The sequence below is a fragment of the Lagopus muta genome, chromosome 11, assembly GCF_023343835.1.
Source record: "Lagopus muta isolate bLagMut1 chromosome 11, bLagMut1 primary, whole genome shotgun sequence".
NCBI lineage: Eukaryota > Metazoa > Chordata > Aves > Galliformes > Phasianidae > Lagopus > Lagopus muta.
In genome coordinates, this window is record NC_064443.1 from 16390342 (window position 1) to 16403862 (window position 13521).

The 13521-nt window shown below is 39.8% G+C and overlaps 1 protein-coding gene across 1 annotated transcript in view; it reads right to left on the reverse strand.

The window, feature by feature from the left end:
• Positions 1 to 1131: 1131 nt before the first annotated feature.
• The window catches only part of SHQ1 (SHQ1, H/ACA ribonucleoprotein assembly factor), a 37163-nt gene continuing 24773 nt past the window's right edge, over positions 1132 to 13521 (reverse strand). The window contains exon 12 of the mRNA XM_048957806.1: positions 1132 to 2301. Coding sequence (XP_048813763.1) covers positions 1650 to 2301 — 652 coding nt within the window. The 3' untranslated portion in view covers positions 1132 to 1649. The remainder of the gene's footprint in view (positions 2302 to 13521) is intronic.

Here is a 13521-nt window from a genome sequence, read left to right on the forward strand (position 1 = left end):
CATGCAAACAGCTCACAAATGACATTAAGAAATCATGCTTTTAGGCAAAGAAAAAAGATTATCCCAAGATGTCATCTGCAGAAGTAGCCAGTCCCTGAAGTTAAGTAGGCCTGCTGGAGAAAGAATGCTTTCAACAGTATGTCACAAAACGGGAAAAACAAAAAAAAAGAGCTGAAGACACAGGATATGGTAAAAATTGATAGGCGTTCTGTGATGCATTTCTGAACTCACACTGGCTCAACTTTCTCTAGCCCACACTCAAGCAAAGGAAGCTTTGGAGTTCACACCTGTGATGTGGTAAGGGAGAAGGTTTCTTTTTTCCCCCCTCTTTAAACACTTTTTTCCCCCCAGACGAATGCTGCATAATTGTAGCGACAGCACAGATTTTACTGCAAGCATTTAGAAGAATAAGTGTTCATTGACACGATGAGAAAGGTTCCTCCCCTGGGGAACAGAACACAGAGGCTGACTGAGCAACTGGTAGGTATTTAAGAACATAAAAAATACTGGCAGAGCAGGGTCACAGTTCTTACTGAAAAGGAGTCAGCACAGGAAGACAACTGGTCTGCTGGCTTCCAGCACAGTACAGCATTAGTGAAGAGAAAGTCCTTAAGCATAGGGCTTTTATATACACACTCTTTGAATAGCTGAAAGGCTGCAAAGTAATCATGGCTTGTTCCTCCTCCTCCTGCTTCCCCCACCAAATCCTCCAGTAGAGGCTGAATAGCAAGGCACCATTTGCAGCTTCCACCTCATTTAGAGGACTTACCTACCACTAGCAGAATGAAGCACAAAACAGAGTGAGAGGATTATTTTAACATCTGAAAGACAAAAAGGAGCAAATGAGTTGGCCAAAGCTATTCAAACAAGTAACAAAGATATGCCCGGACAGTGCAGGTTTGCTTTTGGTCCTGTACTCAAGAATACTGTACCTTGTTTCATCAATTTGGTTGATATCACTTTGGTGCTATTAAGAGTAGATACAGAGGAAATAATTAGAATTTCTGTTCTTTAAAAAAGCAGCAGTACTGTTCATGTGTGAAAATTTCAAAAACAGCACAAAAGAATTAATAGCAGTCAAAAGCTGAAATAACTTACATGAAAACCACAGCAATACAAGCTATAGGCCTTTCTAAACTGAAACTTTCCTTTATTTAAAAAAAAATAGAATGCACCTAATACGTCAGGATTAATTACATTTTTAACATTACAACATCAATATTTTTAATGTAGTTAGCTATAAAGTATTTCAATATGAAACAATGTGGAAAAATGTTTAACAAGTTTCTGCAAACATGAGAACATTTTAATTAAATTCCAACATGTAAAAATAACTAAAACACTACAAGTGTATTCAACTGTATTTGACTCCAGCATCTTTCTTCTACATATCTTAACAAAAACTCTTTCTAAAAGCTTACTGGAATTCCACATTCCTCCACACAGAAATCAGTTCTCATTCTGTTGAATTAAAAAAAAAAATTGTGAGTACCATATAGTCACATCAATTCTTTTCAGAAGAAATCTTGTCTTTGAAACTGCCAACAAAGAAAAATATTAACTTCCCTCTGCAGCTTAGGATAGCCTTGGGAAGACCTCACTGCAGCACTGTGGTGCTCGTGGGTCACACTGTGCTCTAACACAGCCCATTAGTCTTCATCTTCATTTGTGCTGCAAAGAAAAAGCAGTGGATTCGTCTTCGAAGGCACCTCCAGGAAATCCCCCTTCCCAGGAGTAACCCTGGGAAACCTGGCAGGTTCAGACACATGGTTTTCTTCTTGTTCCTGTAAAGCAAAGCCACTTGCACTGGCTAATCCTTCAGGTTGTTCCGAAAGTCTCATTGCAGTGTGCATTTGCTTTTCTAATTCTTCTATCAATTTCCCAGCAACAGAAGGAGATTGCAAAGAAGCCTTTGATTTTTCATTGCTAACCTCAAACATTGAAGCGTTTGTGCCTTGCCTTAATCCATTACAGTCAATAAGTGGAGCTGTCCTCTCTTCTTGAAGCACGCCTTGTAAAGAATTTATTTTCCCATCCTCAGCAGTTGAGGACTCTCGCTCATTTGAATCAGACCCTTCTGTCTCAGATGATGAAGTGCTGCTTGATTCTTCAGAGTCACTTGTCTCCGACTCAGAGGATGGCAGCTGTTGCCTGGAAACCATGCCAGCAGCTGATAACTTGCTCTCTTCTTCCAGTACCAGCACTGCTGCTGCTTCCAGCTCTTCGAGCTCAAATCCTAAGTGGGACTTTGTAAGCGTGGTTTTCTGCAAGGATTCAGAAAGTGCAGCCAACTTTTTTGACCTTTAATAAGAAGAACAAAGCATATTATTTAACTTCACAAACAGAATATTCCCAATTGATATGGAGAACACAAGCCCTAAACACTGGCTGGTCACTTGCTTTACAAACAACTGCTTACTTCAGTTATGACTGTAAAAATAAATGTTGCACAAAAAAATACCAGGATGTGTCATTACTGTTTTTGGGGGTGACTTCTCACAAGGCTGGCCAGATCCCACCAAAAGACTTCAGAGATTTTCAGAAAAGAAATCTCTGATGTTTTCCCTTACTGTGTATCGCTGAAACAAGTGCACCTCTGAGGGGGTTTTCATTCTGTAAGTGCTGAACTTGCACTGTTAATGCTCCTGAAACTATTTGGTGCCTTCAAGTGTCTTCAGATTTTGTACTGATTATACATATTTAAACAGCCTCCCAGCTCTTCTACAGGTTATTTGAAATTAAATCCAATCTCTCCTCCAAATCACGCACACATTTAGCACCTATTAAAAACATATGCTCAATGAAAGTACAAGACTGATTTTGAGTCGCATGCATTTACTAACACAAAAAAGACAATGGTTAAAAATAAAAAGATCAGAATATTAGCAAGTTGGAGAAGCTATCCTACAACTACACTACTTATCCCACACTTCCCACTCTTTGGGTCTGTGATCTCTTCTCAGCCACCTCAGTGCCACGAGATGCTCATTTACACCGGCTGCACACTGTGCTTTACTCTTTCTTTGTATTCCAGTTGAAATTTCCATTTCTTTAAGTGTTTTCAGGTCAGCTCACGCTTTACCAGGAAAGCCCATCACAGATTTATAAGCAGAGGGAAGAAAAAGCCAAAGAATGCCTTGAAATGGGTAGGCAGCCAGAGGGGAAAGCGGGTATACAGTCCCAAGCATACATCCTGTTCCTTGTTGCACAGTTCTGCCTTAGACTATCAATCAACTTTTCACCACTTCCTGCAACAGCAGGTCTACTATAAATCCTGCAGTAACCGACTGGGTTTCATTTCCTCTGCCAAAACCTGCTAACCTGCAAGGCACGACACACTGACACCGGAGCAAGTAGCTGATAATGTAATACATGGCTCCTGCGAGGCAGAAGTTAAAGCGCTCGTTCTCTCAGCTGAATGATTTTAAAGATCTTTATATTCTATTTCCCAGGGGGGATAATTACTCAGTATAACATACTCTTTTTTTTTTCCTCCTAAAGGAATTGTATTTAAATGTGGAGGAAGGGAAATGCAATGCAATTCCTTACCCATTCTACACAGAGCAGCATTTCAAAGCCTAGCTTGGAATGCAATCATTAACCTTCCTTGGACCAACCGACAGAGTGGAAAACTAAGGGAATTGTTTACCATAAGCAACTCCAGTCTAAAAACTAAATCGTAAGTCTAAGCAACCTTCAGTGTAAACACAGGTTCCAGATTTTCCAGAAGTTGCTTACTTGGCATTATAGACACAGATCTTCTGGCATAATACTTCACTTTTTATCAGGAATTTGAACTTTAAGTTCTGTAGTGTTTAAGAAGTTTCCAACCTAATTTGGAACAAAGAAAGCATTTTCCTGAAAACTAGAATGAACAAAAAAACAAACCAATGAGTGAAAAGGTTCCTAAAGCCTCACAGGTAAGCGGTAAGAATAATCTGTCTTGTAGGGAAACTTGTTCCCTGAACTCATTGGAGAGAAGCTGGTTTGTGCTTTCAGTCACCAAAGTTCACATCCCTTACAGAAAATCTTTTTCTTCTTTGCTTTGGAAGGAAGTAGGGAAACAGTTTCCAACATCATGTGTGCGTGTCCCCTCCCACTGTAAGGGAGGTTCATTATACCAAGGTGTAATTCGTTAATTTTGCTGTCCTGTCATATCCTTGTGGACAGCCAGGCTCCACAACCTAAACGTGCACCGTGACATAATATTCTGTACCTCTTTCACATGCAGTTCCTTCTAATTTCATGGACATCCATGAGCAATTGTATGCACAATTTCCTTTGGCAGTGCATCTTCAACTCCAGCTACCTGTTTTCCATCTGCCATTACAGACAATCAATTTTTCAAGTTCTGTTTATCCACACATTTCTTCTATCACCTCTGTCACCTTGTTTCCTGAAATACTATGTGTATTTCTGTTTGTATTTCCACTACTGCACTATTTCATAGATATGTTTCCTATGAGATATTCAGTCCTTGAAATCACTTAGAATTCCCTCTTCTTTCACTGTTCTCTTATAATGTTCTTAACACCTTAGGTACAGGAACATGCCACAGGAAGGAGTCAAGTATTACAGAGATGTACGGCATTTTGAACATTTCTACATTAATAATACTCCACTGTGCTCCAGATTACTAATGATAAGAGGTGAGAAGAAAATACAGTGCCTGACACCACACACTGCTTTACTACAGTGAGATGCACTACAACCAATAGATAAAAGAATGGGCTGTGTAAAGCTGCAGTTTTTGAGCACTGTATACTCAAGTGCATTTCTATCAATGAATTCAAAGAGAATGAATGAAAACGTTGGTGTCTGACAGCAGCAGACAAACATTGGTCTCGCTGGACAGCATAAAGCTACAAAAGGCATTCTTCTGAATAGCTCAGCTTACCTCCTAACTGATCAAAACAGAGTACAAAATAATGATTATTAACTTGTAAAACAACTGTGGCTTCAAGATTCACATGTACCCCTTTTTCTCAAAAGCTAGGCTAGAACTACAGGGAGAAGACATGCTTTTCATCTTTACAAAGGATTATCAGAAGATGCCATTGTTTGAACAGCCTGCCCTGCCATCCTAACAGCAACAGCACGAACACTCTGCTTGAATGGCTACATGTCTGCAAAAAGCCAACACCTCCATCTATCCTCCTGCTATCTACAACTGCATTGCTTCAGTTCTCACAGCTGTGTCCCATGGAGCAGCGACAGCCAGCACCACACACAAGGTCACAGAGCACGTCTCAGAATCGAGCAAGGGTGCAGACCACGCAGACCTATGCAACCTTCTCCAACTGCATGGACACCCCAAAATCACATCAGACCAACCAGAATAGGAGTCTTCTGAGCAGTCATTAAAAACCTAGAACATTACTTTCACCAACTCTTAGTATGGTTTGAGTTGGAAGGAATCTTGAAGACTATCCAGCCCCAATCTGTCACTGTGGGCTGGGGCACCTCCCCCTGAATCAGGCTGCCCAAAGTCTCATGGCTATATTTTAGCTCTTAGCTGCATCAGGTATTTGATATTAACTGGATTTAAAACAGCACAAAAAAGCCTCTTTTGGTAACTCAGATTTCTTCGTAGATGAAACACTTCCTCTCACCATCCGCTTTCCTCATCAAGTCTCTCCCAGAAAAAACTGGAAGTCTGCAGAGCTCAACATTTCAAACAGAAGGAAAACCTCAAAGTCTCATACTTCTGACAAATATATGGATAAAAACACAACTCCAGTCCAAAACTTCCCAATTTCTATGAAAAAACTAAAAAAAATTGAACAACAGCACTATGGGTTGGGTTTTTTTTTCCCTTCTTTTTTTTTCCTTAGCAGAATTACAGTTAGTATATATCAGTCCATCTCAATTAAGGCAATTAACTAATTTCAAGGAAAACAATTTCAGGAGTGCATTACACATCAGCCTTAAGAAAAGATATTACTCTCTGGACAAAAACAAGGCAAAAAGCACAGGAATCAGAGCACAGAAATGCTTCTGAGAGGTACCAACTCTGAGCTGATGATTTCCTTGGCTGAAAAGCAAGCAATAATTAAGGAAACAAAAGTGAGACACCAGCAATGAGATATCATGCACTACAGATTTGCTGTAAACAAGCCCCGCTGTTTCCAAAATCTTTGGAGTAGCATTTTAGAGATTAAACAGCAAATACTTTAATTTTTCAAGTATGATTAATGGAATTGCATGATTACTTTAAGACACGCTCATTCAGTATGCGCATTTGTGGTAATGATATCTTATTATTATGGTAATAGTGTTCTTACATAAACCTGCCTAATAGGCTTTAAAGGTGCCACACAAGGTAATTATTAGTTATCAAGATGTCAGTTGCTTAAGGAAAATGTTTAATTACAGGTTAAATGATCAGATGCGTGTTTTGTTTAAGGCACAGCTTTGAGGAACAGGTAACAACAAGGCATCTCGGGTCGTCTGAAATTAAGATTTCAAGGCAAAGGTGCTGTAAAATCCTGGTCTAGAAAGCAGAAGAGTTTCTCCATGGGCTAGAAGAAAAAAAAAGTCTCATACATCTCAGATTGTGAAAGAGTAGCAATTGTGTGAAAAGAAAGTATCAGAAGAGCTTTTGCAGGGAGGTTCATCAACAGCTGGAAGGAAAACCCACCAAGCAAAGTCACCATGCCACAGAAGGTAAAGAATAAACACAGGACATGGGGACACATCCAGACAAAACCCTCTGGTTTTCTAGGATCTAGAGGATTTCTAGTGTTACAGTAAAACTAAGTAACTATGCATCTCTATACCTTCAGTGAGAAATAGCAGAAAAAGGTTTTAAAGTAGCCTTTCCATCTTCCGTGCATCCAAATCTCTTGCCTCAGTAGCACAGTTATGTAAAAAATAAAAATAAAAAAAATCAAACAAAACCCAGAAAACTTGAATATATGAAATCAGCACCCTACACTTCATTCTCTATGAGGTATGGAACTGCACACTTGATCATGGCATGCAAGTTGCATATAGAAAATACTGTGCAAAGTATTCACAAAACATGGGAGTAAATAGTCAACTGGCCTGACAGCCTTTAAAACCTGGAGCCAGTAATATTTCACTATGCAACAGAACATTTGCTTGTAGGAGTACAAGCTGTAGCTTGCTGCTGTTTTTGTAAACAATGAAAATTATTTCTACTAATCATAAGTGTGTCTTTGCATTTACAGATGTATACAAACATCAACTTTTCTGAAGTTTGTGGTGCAAACTAGGTGTAAAACAGATAGCAAACCACAACTGCAATGCAATAGGATTTTCCTCCTGTCTACTATTGCTCAATCACAACCAAGTCAGTGTACAGAGCAGATGTGCTGTCATAGCAGATTGAGCTGTTCACGCTCAAGTACAGTACGAAAGCAACAAAGCACAGAAACCTACATAGCAGACATTGACAACAGCTTTGGTTACCAGCCTGGTGCTTAATGTGACCCAACTGGTCTTGGAACCAAGATTTATAACTGAAGTCTTGTTATATGATGCTGTTCCAATGTGGTTAGGGCCTATTAATTGTGTTACAATGGGAATCAGTTCTCCACGCTAGCAACGCTAACTTGGTTCCACAGAGTTGACAAGCCCTGTTTTACATGTAAAACACTTTACATTAATTATCTGTAAGCCTTACAGGCCAGATAAACAAGTCTCAAAGAAACAGTAGATACTTCAAGTACAGACTTGCCTTTGTAGCATTGTAAGTTTTACCACAGAAGAAAATGGGCCTGTTTTATTGCCAAGCAGCAGCCCTGGTAGGCCAACAACTCCTCAAGATGCATTCAACTACAACCAGCATCACGCAGTGCCAGTCAGCAGGGCTGACAAACACAGAGCAGTTGGGTAACTTGCCTCCAGCCAAGGCTCTGGACACCTCAGATTCATCTCACAGCAAAGCTGCTGCATTAAGCTAAAGCCTTTCTTTCTGACTGCTGGATCACACAGTACTCCCAGCTGTCTAAGTACTACACAATTGCTGCATGAGAAGTTACTCGGTTTTAGGAGAAAGCCTCAGTCTATATTTAAACTACCTTTCCCAACAAGGCCTGGCAAAATTCACACTTATGAGAGAGTTTCACACACCCATTTTCTGAGATAAAACAGGTAAGATAAGCAGTAGAACCAGCCAAGAGCACAACCACTTTAAATGTTTCCAAATTACACACCTAGCAGCAGTAATTACAACTTCCCACAACTACTCTTTAGCTAGAGGCATCATAAGAACTAAAGCAATTCTGGAATTAATACTATCTCAGGCATCACCAGATACTATCCCAAAGCAGAGTCCCAGCAGTTCAGATGAAGAGGGCATGGAAGTGGAAGTATGTTCAAGATTCTAAAGCACGAGTTGAACTATAAGGGATACCAGTTACCCACCTTGCAGCAAGACTGGGTGAGGACTGGCTGCAATACATCATCAGTGCTGCGCTGTCACTGGCAACCAACAAGATCAAACATCTCTCCACACTTGAATCATTACATATATTTTTTTCTTTCTAGCTGTTTGAAATTGTTTTTCCATGATTATGATACAGAACTGAAGGACAATTTGATTTTAATAAAATACTCAAGACATGAAAAAGGCCAAGTTTGATCAACTCTGACTGTAAAACACAGAAGCAATAACAGGAATGACACTGGCTGCAGAAGATAACTTCATTAACGTAGAAACACCTGGATCAACAGGCACAGATAAGCAAGAGTGGTCACTAATAAAGATCTGATAATATAAAAATCCTCCAGTTCAGGAAAATAATCCTTACAAATGGACATTTACCAGTAATCATAAGAAACTCACACTAAACACACCATTTATTTGCCCAAACTACTACAGTCACAGGTTAGGAAAGAAAACAAGCTTCAGAATCTGCACAGAGATAAGAGTCTCTGATTCAATTATACCTTATGGCATCTCATATAAAACACTTGCTATATTTCACCACATTTTATTCCCTTTCCAAGGTCATTCTTAATGAGTGCTTCACTATTCAAGGACTTCTAACCACACAGAAATTGTTTTGAAAAATGCAAGCACAGAATGAGCCCTGCAGTGCTTAGGAGACTTCTAACAAGGTTTGTTTGCTGGAAGCAGCAGTGAAACCCCACCACCAAATCAAGCTCTGAAAGTAATTCATGGCAGAGACGGTAGTCCTGGGACATTTTAAACAGTAACAAACGCTTTGCCTATCTGCAAACCCACTACATTACAGACCATAATAATGATCTGCTCTTATTGCAAAGTACCTTACATACCCTTTTCCTCCAATTTCCTGCAAGACTGGGGAACTACTCACAGATTTTATTTTGTCCAGTTCTGGGAACACAACCAGCCTCAACAGCAAAGCATGGCTAAAACTTAACGAAGCAGAACAACACTACCCTCAAATCTGAGGCATGAAGTGGAAAAGAAAATACACCCATTAACTGACGCAAAGGGCAGCTCTTTCTTGGAAAGAAGCACATTCATTCAGAATACAGATAATATTTTATCCTTGCACAGACAATACCACAGGTCCCTAATGAACAGCAAAGTCTCAGAGTCAAACATTTTCCATTCCCTCCTACAAAAATGGAGAGTAATTCCAGAAAATTCCTTAAGAAGTTATTTACAGAATAAGTAACATCTACTAAATCACTGTTCCCAGGTTTTTTGTTGGTGTTACCTTATCATTATTACTGAAACAAACCTTCTTAAAGGTGGCCCATCAGAATCCTGCTTGCCTTATGAGATCTGAAGGACCACAAAGGCAGTGCCATTAACAGCCAGCACGATAACAGAAACTGCACCATTCAACAGTTCCACCTACTTAGTTTATTATACGTTTTTATAGTGAGAGGCAGAACCAATAGATAACCCCATTAAAATCTCATTAGCTCTGATCAATGAGCAGCAAAGGTAATGTAAGAACAAAGCTGAATTTAATGTGTTTGTGAAGGAGAAACAGAACAATTTTCTTCAGGACTCAGGTAAGAAATTGACCTGAACTTTAACTAATCTTCCACATTACCTGCAGCAAAAGAAAGACAGATGAGTGTAAACACAACACATTTGTTCATGTGATGTAGTACCAGGTTACCCACTGCCTCTGTAGGAAATGAACAGCCTCCAGAACCCAGAGCTAAGAACAACTTAGTTTCTAAGTTTCCTTATGAAAAGCCAGGGGCTAAAATAACATGGCCAGTGTATTTGGGATATTTTATGCAACCGCACATAAGAATTAATTCTTCTCTCAATTTCTCAAGGTAACGGATTGTGATTTCTAGCCTAAATAAGTTGGGTCTATGCAGTTAGGTGATCTTTACACTTAGTGATAATGATTTCTCTTGTAACAACTCTTAAATAATAGGCAACTTTAATCAAATTTGAGAGGCTACAAGTTGAAAAAGATCCTTAAATTCCTACATATTTGATGAAAATATTCAGAGGTAGATCTGAAATAATCACCCCTACGACAAAAGGCGGGGAGAACGCGGCTATGCGTGCAATGGTTTGGAGGGAGACCACAGCATGGCTATGCCAAGGAGCTCACCTCTACTCAGCTACTGCATGTGCTGCCTCTTGCACAGTGGAAGTGTTGAAGGACATGAAGAAACCAGGGCACAAAGACTGGGATTGTTGTACAAAGGTTACAGGCTCATTTTCCCCTTCTTCCCTTGTAGGCATTAAGTTGGAGATTGGAAAAAGTATTCACTGCACACCAAATCTTTACCTTAAACATAGGAAAACCACATGATAAAATGGGGGCACTGAGTTCAAGACGTAGTCTGGAAAATACATCTCTCTGTACAAGAGAGAACAGCCAAGAGAAACCTACCATATGTCTCCAGGTAGCAGACAGCAGTCCTGAGCACAAAGCAATGGCTGATGTGGAAGAGTCCTACAGGCTTAAGGGAAATATAAAATGCTTTCATCTCGAAATTCAGCATTTCAAAGGGCACTGCATGAATTCGGGAGTTAAGAGTGATATGCTGCAATCCAACCTGCAGCCTTGTAAACATGAACTGCTATCTACATAGCTTAAAGTATTACAGTTTGTTAAACATAAATCACATACAAAGCACAGCACCATCATTTCAATTTAAGTGACTGTATGTTAATAAATCTGAGCATTTCAAGTGACTTTCCATATTTTTTCTGAAATTCCACAGCACTCCTTTTGTAATGAACCTGAATACTGTATGAGCTAAACTTCACATTTATAAATATTTTAAACAAAGATGAAGCTTTCCAGTATAATATTTTAATTACTTAGTCTTGCTTGGTCTTTTTGGTTAGTTGCAACTATGCGTATCACATTATAAAAGAAATCAAGTACAGCTTAGTTCTGTGTAAATTATTATGAAAGCATTCATAAGAAAAAACTTGTAATTAATACTGGACTATAAAAAGGAATCACTGTTTATACTGTAGGAATAGTTTAGGTGAGCTTAAAAACAGTTCAGTGTTGCCAAAATAGCTTCAGTGAGTCGAAACAAGCGTAAACATCTAACAGTGGCACAGCTCCCAAAGTTCTACATGATAACTAAGGTAACAAGTGGCAAACACGTAACTCATCACAAAACTGATGCAGAGAAAGGAACAGGTCGTGAACTGTGATGGCAAACGTTGACTGTGTTACAGAAACGGACTGCCAGCACTGATTCTACATGAGCCTCGTCTTGCTCTTAAATATCTCAACTGCCATCACACGCGACTTTGTCTTGACAACCTCTCATGATCTAGGATCTTGAACTCCTAACACTGTAAATCATAGTTTGTACTATAACATGGTAATGAAAGATAATCACAAAAAGCAGTGCAGATGTGAATTTTAATGTCAGAATAATGCTGGTGAAGTCATCATGCATGAGGAAAAATAATGGAAACAATGATAACAGATGGACTTAAAGGCACTGTTAATACACTAAAACGGTATCCTGCCCCTTTACAATGGGATTTACCAACCTAACAGCAGAAATCCTAGTGAGGTAGATCAGCATTCTGACTGCAACCTCAACCTGCAGCCATGCCAGTCACAGACCCCTGTCAACTCACACAATCTCAACACAGAAGCACATAAACCTGAGCACCTTGCAGGCTCCTGGCGGGTCAGCACAAATCTGCAGGCACCCCAATTGCTCAGCCCGCTCCCACATCCTCCCCATCATCCCACCAAGCTTGTAGGGCTCCTAGTATCAGGGGCTCCAGGGTTAGATTCCACCTTTAGGCACTGTAATGATAGTGCCCCATCCACTGAACCAAGCCTGCTCCAGAGAAGGCTGAAAACAAAGCAGGGAGGCATTAACAGCCCACAGATCAGCTCCCACTTTGATCACAGCTGCACACTCCTCCTGCTCAGAGGCAGCAAGCACAAGCACTGCCTTCCCAAATGGAGGCAGAGGAGCCAGCTGAGATGCACGGGCTGAAAGATGTGACACCCACTGCTGACCCTTCTGCAGGCAGACAGGAGCTGCCTCCCAACAACTTTGGGAAATCAAAGCAATAGCCAGAGGGGGGGAAAAATGGCTTTCTTCTCTCTCTTCTCTACCCACAGCAAGGTGCATTCAGACACAGCTTGGAGGAATATGAGCCATAGGAAAGTGATGGAATAAATGAAAAAAAAAACAAATAGAGGAAAGGAGAGGAAAAACATCAAAGGGAACTGCAGCTAGCAGCTGGGAGGAGAGATTAAATCCCTTGTTAAAAATCCATGTTTTACAGGGCTTGCTAAAACACATATAAAGGAGAATTTCTGGCATTATATCCACCTGTCTATCACACTTCTCAGCCTTCGGGGCAAGCCATGTTTTGCTTTAAGCCTCTTAAGTAATATGTTACATTACTTGGGTATTGTTATTTACAAAGTGCTCCGCACACACCTACTGCTCCACAGACAATTGAAGTGACAGCTCAGGCTTTAAATAAGATGCAACATTTAATGAGAAGCACAGCAGCACAGGATGACAGTAAACAAAAAGAAACTATATTAAAAACATGCATCAAAACAGTGAAAGATGAGAAGCACAATGTGCTTGCAAATTCTTAGTTACTATTTTTAAATCAAAGAACCGTGATCTGAGGATTAAAAGCAAATGACTTGGCATGGAAATAAACATGGATTCTCTACCAAATTCAAGCATCGACAGCCAGCATTCTCTTCAATAAATTGGCGAGCCCTTGCCTAGGTTCTATGTGCTAAATGACAGTGCTTCCTTTTTAGCACTAGAAAAAGCTACTTTAAAAAAATAAATAGTAAAGAACCTCATCTTGTTTCTGTATGAGACCCAAGGTTAGCATCTGAAATACAAGGTATGTTTCTGGACTATGCTACCTTGATTGAAACAAACAAGACCGTAAAGAATAACTCAACCTATGGAGAAAGAGCCAACTCATAATTACACTTCACCAGGAAAACATATGAACACATTGCTGAATTTCTCATGTTCCATGTTCAACCAGAGGTGTTTTTGGATTTTAACTTTATGTCACATAACAGACAAATGGGCAGAAATCTCTGCCCATCACAC